The sequence below is a fragment of the Muntiacus reevesi genome, chromosome 16 (assembly GCF_963930625.1).
Source record: "Muntiacus reevesi chromosome 16, mMunRee1.1, whole genome shotgun sequence".
Lineage (NCBI taxonomy): Eukaryota > Metazoa > Chordata > Mammalia > Artiodactyla > Cervidae > Muntiacus > Muntiacus reevesi.
The window spans coordinates 31,588,100-31,605,494 of NC_089264.1; the positions used below are offsets into that span (position 1 = coordinate 31,588,100).

General features: G+C 34.6%; 1 protein-coding gene across 1 annotated transcript in view; it reads right to left on the bottom strand.

Annotated features, from left to right (window-relative positions):
* Positions 1-4,533: 4,533 nt before the first annotated feature.
* CCSER1 (coiled-coil serine rich protein 1) overlaps positions 4,534-17,395 on the bottom strand; it is a 1,376,611-nt gene continuing 1,363,749 nt past the window's right edge. Inside the window, exon 11 of the mRNA XM_065907287.1 lies at positions 4,534-5,019. Within this exon, the coding sequence (XP_065763359.1) occupies positions 4,534-5,019 (486 nt within the window). The remainder of the gene's footprint in view (positions 5,020-17,395) is intronic.

Here is a 17,395-nt window from a genome sequence, read left to right on the forward strand (position 1 = left end):
TGGGAAATTTTTCAGGTCTGAAATGAAGTGAACTGCCTTCATTCTTTTTTCATAGACAACACACCTGGAAAATGGTGTCTTTGACAAATACTTCTGAGCTAAACTACTTGGTACTGAGCAAGTGGGTTCTGAGCAAGATCAGATTTATTGTAAAAAACATAGTTGGTAGATATGCTTATGGTTCTAACTATTGGTAAGAGAACTTGACACAAATTGAGATATAAAAAAATAAAAATTTGGCACTGCTAATGTATAATGTTAGGAAATTTCCCTGGTGACTTAGATGGTAAAGAATTTGCCTGCAATACAGGATACCCAGGTTCAATCCCTGGGTCTGGAGGATTCCCTGGAGAGGGGTATGACAACCCACTCCATTATTCTTGCCTGGAAAATCCCACGGACAGAGAAGCCTGGTGGGCCATAGTTCATGCGGTCACAAAAAGTCAGATACAACTGAGTGACTAATGCTTAAATAACGTATAATGTTTGAGAAGTGGGATTCTTTGTTTAGTTGGTTGGTAGCTGTCTGTTTTCTTTTAGACCATGGTGCAATTCAGTTTTTTATAAGAATCCAGATTGTTCCTATTTTCTATAATCCCTGCTATGTATGTAGATATAGCCTAGAGTTGGCATGATACAATTAGCACATGGAAAAAGAACAAGGGAAAAAAGCTTCCATTCTAGGAGGAGTAAATTACCAAAGAAATTTTATCTCTGATTGAATTAATTCTTGGGGTTTAAAAAATATACTATTAATAAAAACCTGATAATAAGGCCTAAATAGAGTCAAGTCACAGAATGCAATCAAAATATTAGGATAAATGAATCAATGCTATATTTAAACAGATATATCACCAAGGAAAAGTCTCAGGTCATGGGGAGTGTGATTTAGGGATGAGAAGGGCAATCATACACTGCACTTCGACAGTCATCTCCCTTTCTTTTTCCTCACTGACCTACATGGTGATTTAGTGGAGTTGTAAGTGCTGTTTTGAAGCACTCTACTTCTGTAGATATTTGGAATTTAAAGTTTTGAAAGTAGAAATATGGAACAAAATAAAGTTTATAAGACTACACCTAGTATTCCAGGTTACCCACAACAATGGGTTATTACTTCTTAAAAGTGAGAAAAGTGATAATGGATATGGGTAATTGTGGAGAAATTATACTCACCAGACTGCTCCTGCTATTCTATCAGTAACTAAGGTGTTAAGAAAGTCTTGGGAGGACTAGTGGACTATGATCACTAATCTTGGGGATGTGGTCATTAAATACATGATAATAAAAAGAAAATCTTAACTCTTTTTAGGGGAAGTAGTATCCCTATGAAACACACATGAGATAAGTGGAACAAAATGTGAAGTTTTCTTTGAATTCAATTAATTACTTTGAATTCAGTAACACTCAGAAAATTAATGACAACAGGCTAGGATGAAATCTTGGAAAATACAAGGTGTAAAACACAGGTCATCAACCCACATTAATTAGGAAAATCTTTGTAAAAATTTTAAGTAAATATGAGCACATCTACAAATGTTTATTGCTGACTAGTGGCTGGCTGTTTTATTTATATGTCAACCAATAAAAAACAAAACAAATGATGTGTGGCCCTAGGTCCTCACCCTGAGCATACTGATATTGATAGGTTCCCACCTTTAGCGCTGCAGCTACAGTTTCACGGTATCACCTACACAAGGACTGTGGTGCTTCAAATAAGAAAATACAGTTTGAGAGCACATATAAAATGATTTGAACAAAGTCACTGAGTTCATAGAAATATAGTTGCATGTTCCAATGATTTAAAAAACGAAGACAGTTTATTTCAGGTGGAAACAGCTTTTTCTCAAGGACTCTCTCTTCTTAAGTGTCCTTTAAAACACATTCTAAATTCAGAGGAGAAAATCTGCAGCAGAAATTTTACAGAGTTACTTAGGCTTAGCTACACATACACATGCACAGAAAAAGGAAGGGAAAGAAAAGACAACTGCTTCCGTCAAAAAAACAAGCACTTTTTCCCCCTGGTGTCATGTCTTTGGATATGTACTGCCTTGGAGAAATGTATAAATCATTTTTATACATGGAACTGTCTTAGAAAACTAGAGATTTTAGTACAAAGAAATCAATTTGTTGAAAGAATGCCCATGTGAGTACTCTATATACACAAGAGAAACTTACAAAGATCCCCTGTTTTACAGTTACTGATGTACATTAGCAATAGTGGGCTTACAACTTCTCCAGGCCTGAGTTACACTTAGTATTACAAATAATATTATAACAATGCTGAAAATACTAATACAAAACAGCTTTAAGATGATATTTCCAAAAAATATCCTTCCTTTTAAAATTGAACTATTTAATCCAAGTTTTCTTTTTGAATGTTTCAGCTTTAAAAAAGGTTTTTCAAGAAAATACTAGCATTTAAAACATCTCTTAAAATGTCTATTAAATGACAGATTTTCTTAAATAGATTATTTTTTTTTACAAAGTATAATTCAAAAGTCTATCTTCCAGGAAAGCAAAACTATAAACTCCAAAAGTCCAAATCAAAAACATTATTTGTGATACATAGTTCTTCCATATCCTGGGAAAAAATCCTTGATTATTTTACCGTGCTAATTTATTTACAGACTTCAAATACTCTAGTAACACACACCAACTTTCAGGACAAATGAAGCTGAATTCTACAATTAATAATCATAATTTTTCTATCATTTCATAAATACGGTTCAGCCCAAAATGCCTATCCGAATGAGTTATTATAACGTGTAAAGTATAGTGGGAATTTTAGATTGCAGTGTCATTAAGCCAAGCAAATTGCAGTGTGCATTATTCTCTTTTGGCAGAATTACAAATACACAAAGAAAGAAAACATTTGGCAAACATTTGTCTTAGATGCACATGTGTTCTCCTTCGGAAAACCAAAATTAGAAGTACAGTGTATCCACTAAACTCTTTACTCTTATCAATTCTAATCAAAGTTTGAAAAGTGGTCAGAGTTTAATAGTTAAAGCTAGCAGGGGGATATCTAATGCCTTTTCCCCAAAGCACAGAGATCAAATACACTTTTGCTTTAGGAGAAGCATTTCAGCATAGCTTTAATTTTAGCAGGTTAGTCAGCTGCCATGCTAAAATGGCTATCGCAGTTTCCCTTTATTCATTTCATAAATTCTGTCTGTTAGAATGCAAGGGAGTCAGATCATGCAGTAGGTATGACAATTTTAATTTACATAAACTATGCCTACTGTGGATTCAGTAATTAGCTTTTAGCTTTGTGTAAGAAAACTGCTGCCCTGATTCCTACTGGTCATTTAAAAATTATTTATTAATTTATTTATATAACTCTATTAATTAAACATAAAGGAATTATTTATCTCATGTGCAGTTGCATATAAAACATTACACCTTGTTTGTTAAAGAGACATATTTGCCATCAAATGAGTTCAGTATTCCTGTTAGAGATTTATTTCTAAGATCAAATCACCAAAGTTTGCATATATTTTACTTTTTCCTGTAAATCTAGATGACTGAATATACAAAATAGTGTAAACTGGGCTACCAAGAAACTGACTTTCTATTCCTCAATTCATCATGTGGTCCTTGATATGGGTTAATGTATATAAAGCAAAACTGGACACAGATTAAAAATTAAGTGAAAAATACACTAATACAAGGAAGGTGAAGTAAAATAATTTTCTTAGAGTATTCCTTTCCTCACATTGTAAAAAACTAAGGTGATAGAACCAAGACAGTGACTCAAAGAGTGTAGCATGTCATGCTTTCTGCATCATTTGACAAAATTTAGCCAACATTCCCACCTCAGTGTCTTATGTCATAGTACTTCAACATCAATAGCAAAAACTAAAAGCAAATTTTTTCGAAGATCAGAACTGTCATCCTCTATTTGGCTAGCAATTACTCAGTCTGAAATCCTTTGTGAACTAGTATGAACTAAACATTTAGAGGATAAAAGAAATACTATTTCCCCCTTAATCGTATGGCAAGATAAGCTTGACTGTATGTAATAGAGAGACAAACGTTATCTCTGGGTTACATGCAAGTAAGCTTCATTCTTAAATAAATACACTACCAAATAAAACACTTTAAAATCCCTCTTTTTCTCTTTCTATTAACTATGTGACTTAAAATTTCTTACAGTTCCTTTATCTATTTATTCCTCACATCTATTTTCACAGTAACACCATTAAGTGAACAGAGTGCTATTTGATATTACCTTCTGAAACTTCAATGCATATCAGTGACTGATGAAGATAAAAGATAAATTTTATGGCCTGTATAAAACAGCGAGATGGTTTCATTTATTTTACATATAGATAATAAAGTCTCCAAAGCTATTAAACCTAATTCAATTAACATGCTTGAACCCTCATTCTAAAAAAAAAAAAAAAAATTAAAATTCTTTGTTTATAACTAAAACTAAAAAGTAATAAGAAATACATGAAAATTTAAACATGAGCTATGCACGAGAAACATTAACCATCTTATCCTACCCAGAGACAGGAATAGGTGATTTCATTACCCGTCCTGCTGGCCCAGAGTCTGCAGCTCAGCTGAGTGTAAATTGTGATGGAGGAAAACATTCTTCCTACTGTACATGTGTAAAGAGATTGGCCCTCTCGGCGGCTGTCCAAACCTGCCTGTAAAGGTTGAATGCTGCCGCGTGGCAGCAGCTTGGTCCTTTGGTTTCTCTGAGAACGGGGCGAGCCCTTCTGTCTTAGCTGTTGGCTTCATAGAGTTCTGCCCTACAGTGGCCCGTAAATTCTGGGTGACTTCTGACGTGAGGGTTTCATAAGTTCCTCTTGAGTGTTTGATAACTTCGACTAGTTCTTTGTCCTTCAAAAAACTGCTTAGACATAAACTGGGGAGTTGGCAGGCCTTGCTTTTGTAAGGGCTTGTCTGGTCCGCTGCTGGGTATCTAAAATGGTCCTCGGTGGGAGTATGCATTATTTTTCTGTCCCTTGTGCTGAGATTTTGGCTCACAATTCGATTTCGATATGTAGCCTGTGGTAAAGACATGAAAAAGAAAAGATGCCTTCAAAAAAATACGTTCACAGCAAACACAGAATACAGAGTGGTGTTTTCCCAATTGCTTCCAAAACCTAAGTTTTCAACCAGGCTTTGAAAAACACCAATAGACTTCTCTTCTCTTTTCCATTAGAGTACATTTCCCAGCACAATCCTACTATAAATAGTTGTCAAATGAATGATTTAACCACTATTAACTATCTTGACTCTAAGAAGCATTTATTAAAATACTTGTTTAAACGGCAGTTTTAAGTTGGCAACAATACTGAGAGGAAGGTATAGAGATTTTTTATACACCCTTTGCCCTCAACACATTCATAACTTTCCTTATTAGCAACATAATGGTGTTACTTTTTACCAATGGTGAACCTACATCATAATCACCCAAAGTTCATAGCTTACCTTAAGGTCCACTCTTGGAATACTACATTCTATGAGTTTGGACATGTTTATAATGACATATAACCATTATTATATTATCATACAGGGTATTTTCACCACCCGAAAAATCCCGTGCTCTGCCTACTCACCTCTCCCCTCCTCCTCAGACCACTGGCAACCACTGTCTCCACAGTTTTGTTTTTTCAGAATGTCATGTACTTGGACTTACACAGTTTGTAGTCTTTTCAGATTGACTTTGTTCACACAATACGCATTTAAGGTTTCTTGATGTCATTTAACAGCTTGATAGCTCATTTTGCTTCAGAGTTGAACAAAAAGGCATTTTGAAATTTGTCTACATAATTTCCTAAATTTAAATTTAAATTTATTCAGTTTTCTCAGAGAATACATGTTATCTTAATAAGTAATGAACATCCATATATGAAGCTTCACATCTTTCATTGGATTTAATATGCTATATTTATTTGAGTGTGTGCTCAGAGTTTTAGAGTCATCAATATAGTAATTTGTATCAGCAGAGTGATAATCTAAACATTTAAGAAACTAATGAAAGGTCACTCCATTGACCTACAGAGAACACTTAAAAGAAATCTCAGCACGTATTTCATTTAGACTTTTGGATGCATTTTATTAATCAAAATCGGGTCCATGAGTATACATCCATCTTCTTTCTCACTTCTCAAGAAGTTTACTCTCTAATGATAGGAATAAGACATAGCTTATCAGATCATGTGGTAGGGGAAGCAAAGATTACAAGCTGGTACCAGAATTCCTCTTGAAGAAAGCACTGTTTTAGTTTAGAAAAATATACTGAGCTAGAAACTGACTAGCTAGATTCCTGCTCTGCGGCAAAAATGAAGGATTTATTATTGCTAAAGGAAGGTGGGGAGAGTGGAGGAAGAATTGAGAGAGGAAAATAGGGCACAAGGCAAGAGGCTAGTACAAAATATGCTGAAGCGCCAGTGAAAATCTCTGTGTACTTGACCTCTAAATGGCATAGTTTTTAAGTATTCAGCTTTTCATTGTTCCCTAGAAAGCCATTTCTCCAAGCCTGATCTCTACTTTGAGCACTAATTTACTTATTGAGACATCATCACTTTGACTAATTAACATTCCTAGTCTCACATACACACACACACACACACACACACACACACACAAACTTGATCTTGACTCTGCAATTTATTCTTAACCCAAAATTCTCCTTCTCAATAATAGCACCATTATCAGGCCAATCCCTATATATCACCTTTGTTTTCTGTTTTCCCCCATGTATCCTGTAATTCAAGTCCTTGCCAATAGACCACAAAGAGGCAACCTCAGCTCATCTGCTTCTCCTATATCCGGTCTATTAGGGGATCTTACAGGTGTCCTTATACTTAGGGATTTGAGATTGAGACTTTTTTTTAATGTTTGCAGTTTTTGATTTGTGCTTACGTATACCAGATCCTCTCCATTACTTCTAATTTGCCATTTTAACTCTTCCATTGATTTGCAATAAACATAGGCTGGTTATCTGGTTGTTTGAGGAAAGCATTATATGACTTACAGAAGATGTTTTGGAACTTTTATTGGGAGTAAGAAAATAAGATATTTTGATTCATTTTTCAGAAATTTTTTTGGCTTTTTCTTGTCTCTTTTCCATAATGTAGGTATTTGAACCAACATAGAAATGTGAGATTTTATTTTCTCTTCATCTTTGTGACTTGGCTTCTGTAAGATGCTTACTTAACCATAGAATCAGTTATTGACAGATCTTCAAACACTGTGCTTATTATCACATCCAAATGTTAGAAAAACCATGGGAGTAAAATACACTGAGGAAAAAAGTTTGTTTCAGAAAAAAAGAGACAATGTTAAATTCATTATAAAAATATTTCTATCTATATATCTTCAGCTGATGCGAAGAACTGACTCATTGGAAAAGACCCTGATGCTGGGAAAGACTGAAGGCAGGAGGAGAAGGGGACAACAGAGGGTGAGATGGTGGGATGGCATCACCAACTCAAACTCCAGGAGTTGGTGATGGACAGGGAGACCTGGCGTGCTGCAGTCCACGGGGTTGCAACGAGTTGGACCCGACTGAGCGACTGAACTGACTGCCTGCCTAGGAAAGTTGAAGAGAGGAGTGGAAACTTCTTTTCCATTACTTTAGCATTACATTTGGGGAAATGCTCATTGTTTTCTTTATGTGGTCATTTTAACCCTCCTGGGAAACTACATTAAACGGAATATGAAATTTTAATAAGATGTATTGAAAGGGATCAAATAAGTCAATCCCACAGGCATCTTCAGTGCTCCTTCTCTGGTATAAATTCTGATACTTACAAGGTACATGAGCATCTACCATAAAAAGAAACAAAACGAATGATCTTCCAATTTCTTAAAAAGAACATTTAAATCACCCATTCCTTTTTTTTTTTTAACCATAATTTGCTTTTGACACCTTAGACTTTTTTTTTTCTTTTTAGTTCTTGAGATGTTCATCCTTAAGTCCAGGGCTCATGATGTACATGAGGGATTGCACAGTTCAGGGGCTAATGGCATGAATTTGTGGTCAGACATAGAAGTGTTCCTTTGCTGATCTGATAAATATTTACTGACCTCTACTGAGAGCAAGGTTCTACATTACATAATGGGAAATGGTGCTGTTCATAAGAGAACCAACTCCTCCATCTAGGCAGCTTTGAAGTCTAATGGGAGAGTCAACCAGAATCAGTTTATAGCTAAGTGACCATGGCAAATCTTTCCCAAATTAATTTCCAGTTACCTCATCTGTGAAAGAAAGATTTATTTTCATACTTGTATCTGTGTACAGAATTATTGTTAAGATTCAATGAACTACCTTGTATAAATTACCTAATATCACATCTGAAGTATAGTTATCTTGATGAGAGCAACAAAAATAAGTAGAGTACCTGTTGGGTAATGAAGAAAGCAGGGTCTGCAGAGGCAGAAGTTAAACTCTATGCAATTAAACTACCTCAGGTAATCACAGAGGAAGATCTGAAGCTAGGATGACTCCTCAGAGTTATCCCCAATTTAAGCAAGTGGTTGTGACCCTTACACTCTTGTATCAATAAATTATTGGACACTGCTAATCTCTGGGAAAATGGTGTAACCACGAATGAATAGGCCTTTTTTTTTTTTTTTTTTTTTTTTGGAAAGGAACTTACTTGAATGCTAACTTTTTTACCAACTGAGAAAATGAAGGATTTAGTTGTGAAAGTGTGTGTGTGTGTGTTTGTCATGGGATAATTTGGCATAATGGAAAGAACCCTGAACCTTTGGTGAAAGACTGTAATCTTGTGTATGTTGCTATCTAACTGTGTGAACTTCAATGAATAAATTAATTTTTCTGGGCATTGTTTCTGAGACTATTGAAAGAGATGTCAAAAATGGAAGATAAAAACTAGATATTGAAGAAACTCTAAAATTTATTCAATTTTATCCCAGTTCTAAAAAGTCTACATTTAAGTATATAGTTTATTCTGTATAGACAAACACAGGAAAGATCCCCTTAATTCCAAATGTGTTTTGGTGCGCGCGCGCGCACGCACACACACACACACACACACACACACACATTTGGCTGCAGTGATTCAGAGGGATCATACTGCCCAGAGGGAACTTGCGGTGCATATACCTAGCCCCATCTTTTGCAAAAGCGAAATTAAATTTCCACAAGCTAATATAATTATGTTAAGTTTTAGACAATTTACTTCTCAAACAGTTATTTTACTACCTTTCCTTAGAGTTCATAATAGAAGATGAATGGATGGCAAATTTAGTGATTAATAAGTCAATATTGAAGATGATATTAAAATCTGTTCTTTACTTCCCTACATTTTTTTGCTCTCATTTCATCAATAGAGCAAATAATCTGCATTTCACTGAATTCACAGTGACTGATTTTAAAACACATGATTATTTTACATACCACTAAGAAAGAAAAATCTTTTGATGATAATTAAGAGCAAACAAAAACCACTCTCCTCCTTTATTCATGGTGTGATCCTTTCATCAGTCACACCAGCCTCTCATTCCAATTTCTTCTTTCTCCACTTTCCTTTCTTAGGTTTAATAGATAGTCCTTTTGCATTTGTCTCAGTGATACAACTTCATTTATGTGTGAGTATATTCTTTCTCTTGATAAAGCATTTGGTTTTTAATTTAGAGAGAATATGGAATTGAAGGCAACAGTGTTACATTTTTCACTAATAGTTACATACAAAATAATATTTGCTATAAAACCAAATCATAGTAAAAACTTTTTGAAAATATTATTACTGGTAACTTAATACATTAGTGCAAACACTGCATATAACTTCATTGAAGAAAGGACAATATGAAGCTATGATAAAAATCCACATGTACTCCACTACAACATGGTTGAAAGCAGTAACTGTAAGATTTATCCTGATTTTAGGGGTTTTTATTACATTTAAACATTGTCTGATATCTGATACAATGTGGACATACAGTAATTATGCCAATGTGCATAGCCCAATTTTCACTGAGATAGGATGTCATGATGACAGAATTAACAAGGAGGGGAGTCGTGCTTCAATCAGCAATTAATTTTTTATTTTTTTCTGAAATTTTTTTCATGTGTGTGACCTATACTGGTAATTGCCAAAATGTTATAAGGCAATGACTTCCTAATTTATCACTTAGATTAAAACGTAGCACTTGACTGATTATTTTATCTTAAGACATACTTTTCTGCAAATGTTCTCTATTTAATCCAAAATAGTTTTACAACTAGAATTGTTCCTGAAGGAAAATAAATACTTAAAATAATTCCTAATAACTAGCTAGAAAAAAGGTTTTAATTAGAAAAATGGCTAATATTAAATAGTATTTCAACAAATCATAAAGGTGATTGAAAATAGCATAAGTTGAATGTAAATAACATATGTTTATGAAAGTATGTTAAAGTGAGCCAAAATTATCACTGGTCAGAGTTCTTGTAGCATGAGTAACTCTTGGGTAACTGATACTGATAACTTGCCTCCTGAATAAGGTTTATGGTTTCCTACTAATGAGCTTCTCAATCAAGGAAGTAAAACTTACAATGCAGAATACTGTATGTTTTACATTCGAGAATAGACACTTTGATGCCTACTTACTTCTACACCCAAGCCAACTAAAATAAAAGTTTCATAAGGTCAGGGACATTGCTTGCCTTGTTTAATGCTGAATCCACTGCTCCCAATAGTCCTGGCATTTACCAGTAACTCCCTGATAATTATGTAGTCCAGAGAAGAATCGGCAATCATATTTTATCAGTAAGGAAAAACACATCTAATATGAACTCAGTAAGTAAAAACACATCTAACATGAAATTTTCTTTCTCTTGACATTTTTCTCTAGAAGATGAGCTGATTACTTTGATCTTTATGAACAGATATATTACCTGAATAATAAACTACCAAGCACTGGTAGTATATATTTTGCTTCCTTTCTTGAAAGCAGTGGGGAATGTCAACTTTTCAGGGATGTTTTTGTAGCTTCAACTCCTCTTTAGTTGTACTTTCCCCAATAAAAAGCAAGACATATATGTTACTATAAAATATACTTGGAAGAAATAACAAACCTTTCATAGCCACAAAAGCAACATGACATCATATCTAAAGCACTAGATATCAAAGCAACTGGAAAAAAATCTCTTGCAGTACACTTTTTCAATACTGTAGAAAATGAATTAAAAAGGAGTTATTGCACAGTAGCACTTCTTAATCTCTCTCTCCTCCATGTGTCAACATGACACATAGAGACATTTCCTTAGACAAAACCTGGGTTATGGAAACACTCCCAATAAAAATCTCTTTAACTCAATGTCTTTATCTTCCATTTATGCAAATATTTTGGATTCAGAAATAAAAAGAGAATTATCAGAATCTAGTTTAATTTATAAAAAAAAAAAGAATCAACTGTGATGCTTGAGTAGTGGTAGCAATGTTACTTAAAACATAGATACAACAGATGACGGAGACCCATTTGACACAGGTCTTGTAACCTGCAGATTAATTGAAACAGGTCACTTCATTAGTGCAGAAAATAAATGACGAAGGCATGAGTTGAGGAATAAATGACAGAACACTCTATAGTAATATATTGTCTTAATTACTAAAATATATCAATACATAAATCTACAGGCAGAATAATATAAACTTTTAATACAGTGATATCAAGAAGCCATCTCTATGTACTGTAAAATATGATTACATATATGAAGAGTGCTTTGAATAAAGACATGTATAATATTATTGCTCATTGAGTAAAATATTAAAATCTGTAAATAAGTGTTAAATGTAATAATCTCCATTTTTGTTACTGTAAATATACAGTAATGAAATAAATTTTGCCTATAAATCCCTTTTTACCCAAAGTGTGAGCAAATTTGCTTCTAAAATACAAACTGGAATATTTCAGCACCTTTAATGGTGTGTATTGAGTTTCCTCATTGTGTCTTCAATCTAAACTTGATCTTCACTATTATTTTCTTTCTATTCATTAATCCCTGGAGACAGACATAGAGATCTCTGTCACATCTTTTCTTTAGTAATGTTTATAGGTTCTCTTAAATAAAGGATAAATCAACATTGTGGCACAGTTTAGAGAAGAATTAAAAGGAAGTATTCTGTACATTGGGTAAGGAAATGGCAAACCACTCCAGTATCCTTGCCTGGAAAATCCCAGGGACAGAGGAGCCTGCTGGGCTGCAGTCCCTGGGGTCGCAAAGAGTCAGGCAAAGCTGGGTGACTAACACTTAACACATTCTGTACACAGCCCCCTTCCCATCGATGCGTGCACCTTAAAGGAAACTCTCCTGTCCAGCTTTCAGAGGATGGGTTCTATATTGTTCCAAACAAATGCTGTACTACTATCCATGGACTCTGCTCTTTAAGGAGGTGAAAATCTTTCTTGGTAGAACTCAATCATGCTAGTTTCTAGTTTAGTTTTAATGAAGTCCACAGTTGACTTAACCCTGAGCCTATTAGAGAACTGAGTTGTATATAGTGAATTAAAATGAAGCCAAGGAAAAGACAATTATAGGATTCACATTCTTGAGAAAGCATTATTTGCCTTTATGAAATTCGAAGCAAGCTCTGCATCTTGGACAAGACAGACCAAAATTAATGTACAAGAACAACAAAAATGCAGTAAGGCAGTGCTGAATGCTTTCAAGGCCTAGCTGTCTATTGACGCCTGAGAGTGAAAAGATCTAAGGTGGGAAAGAATTCTTAAATATGCTGAACTCAAGAGAGCAGAATATTAGATTTCGAAAAATGATTAGACAGCAGATAAATCACTTTACCTCAGATCTTATTTATAATAATAGCTAAGATTGAGTGACCATTTACAATGTGCCGAGTTATGTGCTATGTTTCATGTATTAATAACTTTCAATCTCTATTATTTTATTATACCCATTTAATGACAAAAAAACTGAAACTCTTACACTTCAATCCTACCAGGATTCCAGGATTTAATGGATAGCATAATGTGAATTAGAACTCAAGTTCTAAGCCATGGGTTTCTCAGCCTCAGCACTATTTACATTGGGGATTAAATATTTTTTTGTTGTAGGGGACTGCCCCGTGAATTACAGCCTGCTTATCACCATCCTTTGCCTCTACTTGTAGATGCCAGGTACACCTGCACCCAGTTACGACAAATAGAAATGTCTCCAGACAGTGCCAAATGTCTCCTGAAAGGTACAACTGTCCCCAGTTGAGAATTTCTGGCCTGAGCAATAATGCTTCTCTAAATCAGGCAAATAAAAGTGACCAATGCAGTATCTCTGAAAATAAAAGTCATATACATATACTACTATCCTTTTTAAAAAAATCATTTACAGCCACTAGGAGAGTGAAATTAAGCTTTTGTAATTTTTACTTCACAAACACATGTAATACTTATTATACACTGGACACTCTTCTGGGCCTTTACAATTAACAATTTAAAAAAAAATTTGACTCATTTACTAACCCAATGCAATGTACTAATAAACATTGGAAACATGTATAAATATAAATCTCACTCAACGACAACAATAGAAAACACAGCATGGTGCATAAAATCCAAAGGTTTTGTCTTAAAAAGTAACTTTCTCCACACGGAAGAGTGCTAATGGAATGTCATGAACTACTTAAAAAGCAAATTTTGATTTTTCACTACATAATATATTAGCATGGGTTAAATCAGTAGACCTGAAATGTGCCTCTTTGTCAATAACAACCACTTAAATGTCAGTATAAACTCAAGCCATATTTATTAAAAACAACTTTCCTTTTCCTGTCATCACTGAGGAATAGGATTTTTAAAGCAGTTATAAACACAGGACATTTCTCTGCAGAAGTGTTGGCACATTGCTGCATCTGTTTTTACCCTTAGATGTGGAATCTGTTTTCAGTGATAAAGAAGAGTTTTTCCTAAAGGTCTAGAAACACTCTACCACAGAGAGATTGTACAGAGAAGCAGTAACTGCTTTGCAAGCAGGAAGCTTTGTCATAAGTTGAATAACCAAAAAGAAACATTCAAAGGTTCTGGCAGACAAGACCTACTTTTTTCAGATAGCACAAATTACTAAGAGGAAATTGTCTGGAGTTAAATTACTTCTTCTGGCTCAGTCTCATTCCTAAATTCCTCAGGGGAAACTAAATGCTCCTGGTGGGCATTTAGGATTCAACCAGGGTTAGAGGACATGTATAAGACAAGCAAGGTGAATGTCAATAAGGTCAGCTAAAGGCCCAGTTCCTGAGAGAGGATGACCAAGGCATCCATCTCTCCTGAGAAAAGCGAAAGCATGCAACAGTTTTCCCACAAGCCCGTAGGGCTGTTCTGTTTATAACGAGAGTAAGTGAGCTCTGGAAAGAACAAAATTCTGAGGAACAGCAATGAGTTATTTTTAGAACTAATCTGTGTGTGTTGTAACCCATTCAGTGTGAATAATTCTTTTTAGTAAAATGTTTTGTTTAAATGAGAATTTCAAACAATCGCTGCTTATAGTAGCAATAAAGGTGAATGATTAAGGATTCAATTCAGAAGAAACCTAATAAAGTATAATTCTGCACAACTGATATTTCCAGAAAAGTGTGATTTCTAAATAAATGACTGAGTGTTTAAGCTAATTTTATATGTCTAAGGGAAAGGAGTAGGAAATAATTTTTATGTGTTTGCATAGGAATGCAAAATAGTGGACAGTTACTGTGGTTTAGCTACAACAGCATGAAAAATGAATCTCGTTTAGATAGGCAGATGCCCAATATCTGGCACATATTAGAATGGCACTCTTTTATTTAAAATTTTATTGAAATATAGTAGGTTAACAATGTTGTGTTAATTTCTGCTGTATAACAATTTAATTATTATACATATTCTTTTTTTCATATTCTTTTCCCCTGTTTTATCACAGGATATTGCATATAGGGTCCTGAGCTGGACGGGTAGGACATTATTGTTTAAATCAATCCTATATAGAATAGTTTGCACCTTCTAATTCCAAACTCCCAATCCTTCCCTTCCTCACCTCTCTTCCCCCTGACAACCACAAATCTGTTCTCTATATCTGTGAATCTGTTTCTGTTCCATAAAAGTGTGTTTTATTTCAGAGTCCACATATAGTGATATCATATGGTATTTCTCTTTGTGGCTTACTTCACTTATTGTGTAATCTCCAGGTTCATCCATGTTGCTGCAATGGCATTATTTTATTCATTTTATGGCTGAGCAGTATTCCATTGTGTTTATGCACTATACCTTCTATATCCACTCATCTGTTGAGGGACATTTGGTTGTTTCCATGTCTTGGTTATTGTAAATAGTGTGGCGGTGAGCATCAGGGTGCAGGTATCTTTACAAATTATAGCTTTGTTTGGATTTATGCCCAGCAGTGGGACTGCTGAATCATATGGCTACTCTATTTTTAGTCTTTTTGAGGAACTTCGATGCTGTCTTCCACAGTGGCTGTGCCAATTTACCTGTAGGTCCCTTTTCTCCACATCCTCTCCAGCATTTATTTGTAGACATTTTAATAATGGCTATTCTGACTGGTGTAAGTTGGTACCTCCTCTTAGTTTTGATTTGCATGTCTCTAATAATTAATGGTGATGAGCATCTTTTCATGTGTCTATTGGCCTCTGCATGTCTTCTCTGGATAAATATCTACTTAGGTCTTCAAGTAGTACAGTGTTTCTTGAAAGTAGTATTAGCAAATCACAAAAATATTTTTATTCACAATGTCTTTTTTTGTGAAAAATTCAAAGGCTTTATAGCCATTTGCTAGAGATTTACAAGATGGAAATATTTCTTGTATCCAATAAATATACATATATAATTAAGCATCTAACCTATTGTTTCTCTTGTATTCTAGTACATATGTACATATATGCATGGTATAATCATACTGATTAAATAATGAGAGTCCTAAATGCTTTGCTTAAATAATTCTATCTTATGAGATATTTTACCCTATAAGCTCTGCTGGGAGACTCCTAAAAGTAAGCCATTACTTATCTAATCTATGAGATAACATGAAAAAGGAAGTAAAATATATATCCATGTATATGTATGGTTGAGTCATTTCAGTATTCACCTGAAACTATCACAACATTTTTAATCAACTATACCCCAATACAAAATAAAAAGTTTTTTTAGAGTAAGCTTGACCGATTGAACAAAGGCAATGCATAATGAAATATATAGTAGAATTTGGGAGCTACTGCAAAAAATGCTATTACAGCATCTCAATCTGTCATATACTTTAAATGTTACAGATTGCTTTCACATAGAATATCTTAATTTTTCCTTGTAATTGTACATTAAAACTTGTTTCAAATACCTCACTTTCATTTTATATATAGAAAACTGAGGCTGTTAATAATAATTGGCTAACTCAAGAGGATTCAAGTAGTAATATAAGGGCTTTGAATTCCAAGTCATATATCCTATCATGTCACTCTGTTAAAAAAATAAATAAGTACCCCTCCACCTAATTGTTTTACTGATATTAGAATCTTACCTTTGTTTCCTTCCTCTAGGGTTTTTAAATATTCCTCACTTATTAATTCTGAATTTAGTTTATTACATAAATTATACTCAAACTTCATGCAGAAATTGTTTCCAGATAACTTGAAGTATAAAGTTAGGTTATTAGTCATTTGTATGAATCAGATTATCCCTCAAGAAAAGGGTTTGAAAGAAATCATTGGAAGTGGAGGTATCTAGAAACTGTGAATACTGTGTAAGTAGGTAAGAAAGATATTGAAAAAAGGGACACAGGATGTAGACAAATAGTTTACTTCACTTCTGCTCCCCTCCCTAAACCCCAGCCATGACAAAGTAGTTAGAATTAAAGACCAGTCTGGATCCCAGATCCTTGAAGCCAGATTCTCTCTGGCTTCATTGATTCATTTTTCACAATCCTTTCATTATTTGCATTTAAATATTTTAGTTTAGATTCCTTGGCAGCCTAGCTGATAAAGAATCTGTCTGCAATGCAGGAGATCCCAGTTCGATTCCTGGGTGGGGAAGATCCCTTGGAGAAGGGATAGGCTCCCCACTGCAGTATTCTTGGTCTTCCCTGGTGAATCAGATAGTAAAGAAATCAACTTGTGATGTGGGAGACCTGGGTTTGATCTCTGGGTTTGGAAGATCCCCTGGAGGAGGACATGACAAGCAGCTCCAGTATTCTTGCCTGGAGAATTCCCATGGACAGAGGAGTCTGGAGGCAGGCTACAGTCCACAGGGTCGCAAAGAGTCAGACACAGCTGAGTGAATAAGTACATACACACATAGCCAGATTAGAAACTGTGTATTCAAGGTGTTATTCAAATGTGATTTTTAGCTTACTAGCCATTTTGCATTAGCTTTGGATACATTTTCCTTCAGAAACATGCAGCATTTAAGATAGACCAAATATCACTTAGGGCTTCCTGGTGGC